The sequence below is a fragment of the Palaemon carinicauda genome, chromosome 2 (genome assembly GCF_036898095.1).
Source record: "Palaemon carinicauda isolate YSFRI2023 chromosome 2, ASM3689809v2, whole genome shotgun sequence".
NCBI lineage: Eukaryota > Metazoa > Arthropoda > Malacostraca > Decapoda > Palaemonidae > Palaemon > Palaemon carinicauda.
The window spans coordinates 133,938,286-133,948,285 of NC_090726.1; the positions used below are offsets into that span (position 1 = coordinate 133,938,286).

The following is a 10,000-nucleotide window of genomic DNA, read 5'->3' on the forward strand; positions in this document are numbered from 1 at the left end:
AAGTCTTTATCCCATTCCTCAACATGGTCTAAACAATACTTAGTCAAAGCATTCTTCAGAGTGGAGTGAAATCTTTCAAGTATTCCCTGACTTTCGGGATGATATGAGGATGCCAAGTTGTGTTTAATGCCAAGTTCATTCATTTTAGCCTGGAACTCCCTACTAGTGAAATTAGAACCTTGATCCGACTGTATCTCTCGAGGCAAACCATAACGAGAAAAGAAGTCCATGAGATGCTTAATTACAATACCACTCTTAATGCCTCTAACAGGTATTACCTCAGGAAATCTAGTGGTTCTGTCCATTATAGTTAACATGTACTGAAAACCTGTTTTGGTTTTGGGTAAAGGACCCACAATGTCAATAACAATTTGCGTGAATGGTTCTTCAAAAGCTGAGATAGGAATTAAAGGCGCTTTAGTAATTTTCTGGTTGGGTTTTCCAACCATTTGGCACTGATGACATGACTTACAATGTCTGACTACATCTTTCTTTACAGAAGGCCAAAAAAAATTATCTTTCACTTTGGACAGTGTTTTTTGTATTCTTAAATGACCACCCCATTCACTTTCATGAGCCTCTTGCAAAATAAAATGCCTAAACTTACTAGGTACTACAATTTGTTCCCTTACCTTCCACTCTTCATCAGTAGATGCAGTCACTGGACGAATTAATCTATATAACACATCATTCTTTAATACATAACTTGCTTCACTTAAATCATCCTGTTCCTTTAGCTGTTCTGCTTCTTCATATATACTTTTCAATTCGCCATCTTCTTTTTGAGCACTAATTAGGGTTTGCCTATCTGGAAACATGCAACTAGAATCTGTAGCAAAGTCTTCAGATATATTAACCATAGACTTTAACGAAAGATTTTTTTTCTGCTTGGACTTACCTTTCTTTGTCTTAGGTTGAGTTTTGGTTTGGAAGCAGTTTTCCAAATTTATGTCAGCTTCTCCACCTTTGACTTCCTCTCTAGATTGGGCTCGGGTTACAGGAAAAACAGGTTTAACATTTACCATAACACGTTCATTAACCACACTAACCCCCTTTCGACCTTCTGATGCACAGGCTGTGCCACTACCTTGCATCACATCATTGCCTATCAACAAATCCACACCACTCACAGGCAATGCACTAACTACAGCCAGTTTCAACCTACCAGTTACCAAAGGAGATTCCAAATAAACTTCTTCCACAGGCCAAGATGTTACTGTATCTGGGAAACCCCCAAGCAACACAAAATCCTGACCTTTCCGTGAGAAATCTTTAGGGAGAGAGGTTTCCAGAATGCAGGACTGGCACGAGCCAGTATCCCGCAGCAATGCAACGATATTACCATCAGTTGCCTCAGATCCAACTTTCACTATACCTCTAAAGACAAAGTCTTCAAATTCCTTACCATAAGGCGTGCTCCCACTCACCTCTCCTTCAAGACTAGAAGACACAGGCGGCACTGACCTACAATCCATCAACATAACTGGTTTAACCGACTTAGTTACTTCAGGACAATGTGACTTAACATGACCTTTCTTACCACACTTATAACAAACAATGTCCCGGGCCTGCCTCGCATCCCTCGAAGGGGATGAAGGACTTTCTCTACCCTTTATTACTTCCACCTTTTCCACACCTGCTTCCCAATGAGTTTTCTTCTTACCATAATGCTTGTGTGACAAAACAAACCTGTCTGCTGCCTTTGCTGCCTCATTCACATTATCAATGTTAAATTCTTCAATATGGATGCGGACGTCTTTGGGAATGTTATTTTTAAAATCCTCCAACAAAACCAGTTCTCGTAACTCGGCAAATATAGTTGCCTCCTCTGCAGCCAACCACTCGTCAAGTTTAACTGCTTTCTGGCCTGCCCATTCTACAAATGTTTGATTAAACATTTTACGCCAGAATCTGAATTTCTGCCGGTAAGCTTCTGGGATTAGCTGGTATGCATTTAAAATCATTTTTTTCACAATATCATAATCACTGGAATCTTCTGCACTTAACGCTGCATAAACTACTTGTGCCTTACCAGAGAATGCAGATTGCACTAATACAGCCCAGAGTTCCTTGGGCCAAGCCAACTGATGAGCTACTTTCTCAAAAGCAATGAAAAATTTTCCGACATCTGACTCGCTAAACTTAGGAATTAGCTTAGTTCCCCACTTATCACTGAACTTAGCTGGCACAAAAGCACTCATAGAAGTTTCATCGGACTTTGAAGACTTTAAAGTTATCTCTAACTCAAGCCTTTCTTTATCAGCTTCCATAAGCGCTCTCTTTTCAGCCAATATTGCTTTTTCTGCTTCCATTTGCTCTCTTTCAGCGTCTCTCTGCTCTGCTCGTTTAGCGAGTTCGAACTCCTGTTGCTCTTTTATGAAATATGCTAAGTCAGATCCTGACAATCCAAGTTCCTTACCTATGGCAGTTAACTCGCTTAAAGTTGACATCTTGTGAAAATAAGCAAATGCTACTTAACACGATGAACTATTAAAAGTTTCCCGTAAAGAGAGAGAAAAAAAAAATTATACTTTTTCACACTACCTCACTGACCCCTTGCCATCCTGTCACGGTCGCCAATTTATGTCACGACTTAATTAATAACATTAACGTTTTATGTTAAAGCAGGTTCTTTATAATTTGCATAAAGCCGTTACATAAAAAAAACAATAGTATTTTGTACAACCTTAAGTACCTTTAACAACCAGTTATAGTTCATAAACAATGATGGCAAAGGACAACGAGGGAGTATGATACAAAAAGGAAATATAAATATTTATTTACAAAAGAAAAAGAAAATAATTAAATAATATTTGGACCGAGGTAAGTTTCAGGTCACTGCAGCGTAAACTTGATGCTCCTTTGTAATGAAGTGTTGTTAAGGTTAATTGCAGTTCTAAAAATGGAGGACAGTTACTAATACCAATACTTAACTTCTCGTAAAGTATCATCAACGGCGCTGCAGTTGCAGTAATAAACATGAGGGACCAGGTGATAAATCTGAATTTTCTTTAGGGGCTGTCCAAGGCTGATATCCTCTCCCGTGTTCCATCGCAGATTAAAAGGTGTTGTAATCCTCCAGATGAAGACCAAGATTGGTATCGAGAACTTGATAAAAACACTATCACAGCTGCTCTTCGAAGACAAACATCCCTGCATCAGCAGCGGAAGAATGATCAAACGGGCGTGACAGTGGTATAAGGTGCTGAAGACTCAAAGACAGGCATTGATGTCTAATAAAGGGCACTAACAGCTACACACCATTGCAGCGATCCAAGGCAAATCCACTGCTCTCAGTAGATAAGTACCTCTCCAAGGCAATCCCAACCTCTCTAGCGTTCAGAGGATCACTGACCGCAAACTTGGGCTTTTCCCGAAAAAGAAGTCTCTCTGCTTCCACGTCATCATGTAAAGGAAGAAATTGTTGGATTAGAACTACCCTCCTTAACGACTGCAAAATAAATAACAAGCAAACAACACCCAGTCACCAACAAGCAGCAAACATACGATTGCGTGGGCAAAAAAAATAAATAAATAGATAAATGTATAAATGAACGAACGAAAATACTTTCGGGCGTGATACCCCCAACCTAATAGGTGAAAAAAATAAAAAAAATTTTTACAACTCATATGAGAGTTCCAACTAATTTTATATCTCAACATGTACTGAAAAAAAAAATTAACGGCAACGTTAAATGGCCTCAAGACCAGTAAATTATCAGTTCCACAAACAAAAAACCAATGATGAAAGAACGAGATGTTGCACCAAAGACACTGCAGGAAGAAAAAGAATATAAATACGAAAACAAAACAATAATCCAAGTGGAAAAGACATCACAGATTTCTAGAGAGGGCATCAGCGACGACATTGTCCTTCCCTTTCACATGTTTTACAGTCAAATTATATTCCTGAAGCATAAGACTCCAATTAGTGAGCCTTCTGTTTTTGTTCCTAAATTTGTTCACAAATTTTAAAGGGTTGTGATCTGAATACACAACAATTGGATCAACGCTAGATGTTACATAAATTTCAAAATGTTGTAGAGCTAAAACTAAAGCTAAGGCTTCCTTTTCGATTGTGCTATATTTCTTTTGATGCTCATTAAGTTTCCTAGAAAAATATGAAACAGGATGTTCAATACCTTCACTATCGTCTTGCAATAGCACTGCTCCTACTCCGAGATCGCTGGCATCCACCATTAACTTGAACCCCTTCTGAAAGTCAGGTGATTTCAAAATAGGGTAGGTGCTTAAAATGCCTTTTAATTTATCAAAGGCTCGTTGACATGTATCGTCCCACAAGAATCTAGATTTCTCTTAAAAGATTAGTTAAAGGAGTTACTATTTCAGAAAAACTGGGGACAAACCTGCGATAGTAACCAGCGAGACCAACAAATTGCCTTACATTTTTCCGAGTTTTTGGAGTGGGAAAAGCTAGTACAGCTTCAATGTTTTTTTCCTTGGGTAATACTTTACCTTGTCCGACGTGATGTCCTAGGTAGATAACTTCAGCTTTTCCAAATTCGCATTTAGAAAGGTTTACTACCAAACCAGCGTCAGCAATTGCACGAAATAAGGCCCTGATTCTATCGACATGATCTTTCCAGTTGTCACTGAAAATAATTATATCGTCCAGATAAACTACACAACCCTTCAATCCATTCGTGATCATCCACATCATTCTCTGGAAGGTACTGGCTGCATTACGCATGCCAAAGGGCATGACTTTACATTCGAATAAACCTTCAGGTGTTATAAATGCTGATATTTCTCGTGCATTTTCAGTCAGAGGAACCTGCCGGTAACCTTTTAAAAGGTCTAACTTACTAATATACTTGGCATTACCAATCTTATCTATGCAATCTTCTATGCGAGGCAGAGGGAAATTGTCAGCAACTGTTAAGTCGTTTACTTTCCTGTAGTCAAAACACAACCTGTCTTGTCCATTTTCCTTTTTCACTAATACAACCGGGGAACTCCAAGGACTGCTACTTGGTGTTATCAAGTCATTCTCCAACATATAACTGACTTCCTTTCTCACAGCTTCAGCTTTCTGTGGACTTAACCTGTAAGGGGCTTGTCTAATTGGCTGGGCATTTGGGTTTAGTACAACATCATGTTGCAAACTACGCACAAGACCAGGAGTGTCCTTAAATATTGACGGATGTTCTTCGAATAAATCCTTAATATCAGTAGCTTCCTGAGCATTCAGATGTTTAAACAAACTATCTGGGTTACACAAAATTTTAGAGTTTTCGCCATTCCATCCATATTCTTTGCTTTCCACTTCTTGTCCATTACATTCTTTAGGTACAACAGCTGAAACAGATTTAACAGTGTTAGCTCTGGAAAAATATTTCTTCATAATGTTAATATGACACAACTGATACTTTTTCCTCCTCCCTGGAATTTCCACCAAATAATCAACATCATTCAGTTTCTTCTTAACCACTGCTGGACCTACAAACTGAGCTCTGAACTGACCTGGAATTGGAAGTAACACTAGTACTTGTTCTCCTGCTTCAAAATTCCTAACTTGAGACTTTCTATCATAATGAGTTTTCATTTTAGCCTGCGAAGTAGAGAGATTATTTTGGGCCCATTGCCAAATGCTCCATAATTTCTCTTTGAAAGACAAAATATAATCAAGTGAATTTATTTTACCATTACTCCCTTCCCAATGTTCCCTTAATAAATCAAGAGGCCCTCTCACATTGTGTCCATAGACCATCTGAAAAGGAGAAAAACCCAGAGATTCACTAGGGGCTGATCTTAAAGCAAAACGCAATAAAGGCAAGTCTTTATCCCATTCCTCAACATGGTCTAAACAATACTTAGTCAAAGCATTCTTCAGAGTGGAGTGAAATCTTTCAAGTATTCCCTGACTTTCGGGATGATATGAGGATGCCAAGTTGTGTTTAATGCCAAGTTCATTCATTTTAGCCTGGAACTCCCTACTAGTGAAATTAGAACCTTGATCCGACTGTATCTCTCGAGGCAAACCATAACGAGAAAAGAAGTCCATGAGATGCTTAATTACAATACCACTCTTAATGCCTCTAACAGGTATTACCTCAGGAAATCTAGTGGTTCTGTCCATTATAGTTAACATGTACTGAAAACCTGTTTTGGTTTTGGGTAAAGGACCCACAATGTCAATAACAATTTGCGTGAATGGTTCTTCAACAGCTGAGATAGGAATTAAAGGCGCTTTAGTAATTTTCTGGTTGGGTTTTCCAACCATTTGGCACTGATGACATGACTTACAATGTCTGACTACATCTTTCTTTACAGAAGGCCAAAAAAAATTATCTTTCACTTTGGACAGTGTTTTTTGTATTCCTAAATGACCACCCCATTCACTTTCATGAGCCTCTTGCAAAATAAAATGCCTAAACTTACTAGGTACTACAATTTGTTCCCTTACCTTCCACTCTTCATCAGTAGATGCGGTCACTGGACGAATTAATCTATATAACACATCATTCTTTAATACATAACTTGCTTCACTTAAATCATCCTGTTCCTTTAGCTGTTCTGCTTCTTCATATATACTTTTCAATTCGCCATCTTCTTTTTGAGCACTAATTAGGGTTTGCCTATCTGGAAACATGCAACTAGAATCTGTAGCAAAGTCTTCAGATATATTAACCATAGACTTTAACGAAAGATTTTTTTTCTGCTTGGACTTACCTTTCTTTGTCTTAGGTTGAGTTTTGGTTTGGAAGCAGTTTTCCAAATTTATGTCAGCTTCTCCACCTTTGACTTCCTCTCTAGATTGGGCTCGGGTTACAGGAACAACAGGTTTAACATTTACCATAACACGTTCATTAACCACACTAACCCCCTTTCGACCTTCTGATGCACAGGCTGTGCCACTACCTTGCATCACATCATTGCCTATCAACAAATCCACACCACTCACAGGCAATGCACTAACTACAGCCAGTTTCAACCTACCAGTTACCAAAGGAGATTCCAAATAAACTTCTTCCACAGGCCAAGATGTTACTGTATCTGGGAAACCCCCAAGCAACACAAAATCCTGACCTTTCCGTGAGAAATCTTTAGGGAGAGAGGTTTCCAGAATGCAGGACTGGCACGAGCCAGTATCCCGCAGCAATGCAACGATATTACCATCAGTTGCCTCAGATCCAACTTTCACTATACCTCTAAAGACAAAGTCTTCAAATTCCTTACCATAAGGCGTGCTCCCACTCACCTCTCCTTCAAGACTAGAAGACACAGGCGGCACTGACCTACAATCCATCAACATAACTGGTTTAACCGACTTAGTTACTTCAGGACAATGTGACTTAACATGACCTTTCTTACCACACTTATAACAAACAATGTCCCGGGCCTGCCTCGCATCCCTCGAAGGGGATGAAGGACTTTCTCTACCCTTTATTACTTCCACCTTTTCCACACCTGCTTCCCAATGAGTTTTCTTCTTACCATAATGCTTGTGTGACAAAACAAACCTGTCTGCTGCCTTTGCTGCCTCATTCACATTATCAATGTTAAATTCTTCAATATGGATGCGGACGTCTTTGGGAATGTTATTTTTAAAATCCTCCAACAAAACCAGTTCTCGTAACTCGGCAAATATAGTTGCCTCCTCTGCAGCCAACCACTCGTCAAGTTTAACTGCTTTCTGGCCTGCCCATTCTACAAATGTTTGATTAAACATTTTACGCCAGAATCTGAATTTCTGCCGGTAAGCTTCTGGGATTAGCTGGTATGCATTTAAAATCATTTTTTTCACAATATCATAATCACTGGAATCTTCTGCACTTAACGCTGCATAAACTACTTGTGCCTTACCAGAGAATGCAGATTGCACTAATACAGCCCAGAGTTCCTTGGGCCAAGCCAACTGATGAGCTACTTTCTCAAAAGCAATGAAAACTTTTCCGACATCTGACTCGCTAAACTTAGGAATTAGCTTAGTTCCCCACTTATCACTGAACTTAGCTGGCACAAAAGCACTCATAGAAGTTTCATCGGACTTTGAAGACTTTAAAGTTATCTCTAACTCAAGCCTTTCTTTATCAGCTTCCATAAGCGCTCTCTTTTCAGCCAATATTGCTTTTTCTGCTTCCATTTGCTCTCTTTCAGCGTCTCTCTGCTCTGCTCGTTTAGCGCGTTCGAACTCCTGTTGCTCTTTTATGAAATATGCTAAGTCAGATCCTGACAATCCAAGTTCCTTACCTATGGCAGTTAACTCGCTTAAAGTTGACATCTTGTGAAAATAAGCAAATGCTACTTAACACGATGAACTATTAAAAGTTTCCCGTAAAGAGAGAGAAAAAAAAATTATACTTTTTCACACTACCTCACTGACCCCTTGCCATCCTGTCACGGTCGCCAATTTATGTCACGACTTAATTAATAACATTAACGTTTTATGTTAAAGCAGGTTCTTTATAATTTGCATAAAGCCGTTACATAAAAAAAACAATAGTATTTTGTACAACCTTAAGTACCTTTAACAACCAGTTATAGTTCATAAACAATGATGGCAAAGGACAACGAGGGAGTATGATACAAAAAGGAAATATAAATATTTATTTACAAAAGAAAAAGAAAATAATTAAATAATATTTGGACCGAGGTAAGTTTCAGGTCACTGCAGCGTAAACTTGATGCTCCTTTGTAATGAAGTGTTGTTAAGGTTAATTGCAGTTCTAAAAATGGAGGACAGTTACTAATACCAATACTTAACTTCTCGTAAAGTATCATCAACGGCGCTGCAGTTGCAGTAATAAACATGAGGGACCAGGTGATAAATCTGAATTTTCTTTAGGGGCTGTCCAAGGCTGATATCCTCTCCCGTGTTCCATCGCAGATTAAAAGGTGTTGTAATCCTCCAGATGAAGACCAAGATTGGTATCGAGAACTTGATAAAAACACTATCACAGCTGCTCTTCGAAGACAAACATCCCTGCATCAGCAGCGGAAGAATGATCAAACGGGCGTGACAGTGGTATAAGGTGCTGAAGACTCAAAGACAGGCATTGATGTCTAATAAAGGGCACTAACAGCTACACACCATTGCAGCGATCCAAGGCAAATCCACTGCTCTCAGTAGATAAGTACCTCTCCAAGGCAATCCCAACCTCTCTAGCGTTCAGAGGATCACTGACCGCAAACTTGGGCTTTTCCCGAAAAAGAAGTCTCTCTGCTTCCACGTCATCATGTAAAGGAAGAAATTGTTGGATTAGAACTACCCTCCTTAACGACTGCAAAATAAATAACAAGCAAACAACACCCAGTCACCAACAAGCAGCAAACATACGATTGCGTGGGCAAAAAAAATAAATAAATAGATAAATGTATAAATGAACGAACGAAAATACTTTCGGGCGTGATAATATATACATATATATGTAAATATATATATATATATATATATATATATATATATATATATATATATATATATATATATATATACATATATATATATATATATATATATATATATATATATATATATATATATATATATATATATATATATATATATATATATATATATATATACATATATATATATGTATATATATATATATATATATATATATATATATATATATATATATATATATATATATATATATACAAAAAGAGACAGTAAGACAAATTTTTGATATTATTAGTGTAACCATTTGTTTATTTTATATCATTGTTGATATTTGTACCCTTGCTTTCTATTTATTATGGTATTGAAACTTTGTACATATAATTGTTGCTCTCTGGCGAAAAATATTGATCTGGTCAGAGAGCTTGCAGTAAGTCAGTATGACTTTATATTTTTACAAGAAACATTTGTTACGGAAAACAGACTTGGTGATTTACAGTTTATTGATGAGCATTATGAAGTGATAGGGTCACTGTCAGTCTATTCGGAGAAAGCTATCGAGTCTTTTTCCGGTAGGTGTGAGGGTGGGTTAGCTTGTCTTTGGAAAAAGAGTTTTTCTCTTCATATCAAAAA

At 37.9% G+C, this 10,000-nt stretch overlaps 2 protein-coding genes across 2 annotated transcripts in view; both read right to left on the bottom strand.

The window, feature by feature from the left end:
* LOC137620203 (uncharacterized) overlaps window positions 1-2,450 on the bottom strand; it is a 3,939-nt gene extending 1,489 nt beyond the window's left edge. The window contains exon 1 of the mRNA XM_068350446.1: window positions 1-2,450. This exon is cut by the window's left edge and continues 1,489 nt beyond it. Within this exon, the coding sequence (XP_068206547.1) occupies window positions 1-2,450 (2,450 nt within the window).
* Window positions 2,451-4,306: 1,856 nt separating this feature from the next.
* LOC137620215 (uncharacterized) lies at window positions 4,307-8,245 on the bottom strand. The gene has a single exon (XM_068350454.1). The coding sequence runs from the start codon at window positions 8,243-8,245 to the stop codon at window positions 4,307-4,309; it is 3,939 nt and encodes a 1,312-aa protein (XP_068206555.1).
* Window positions 8,246-10,000: the final 1,755 nt, after the last annotated feature.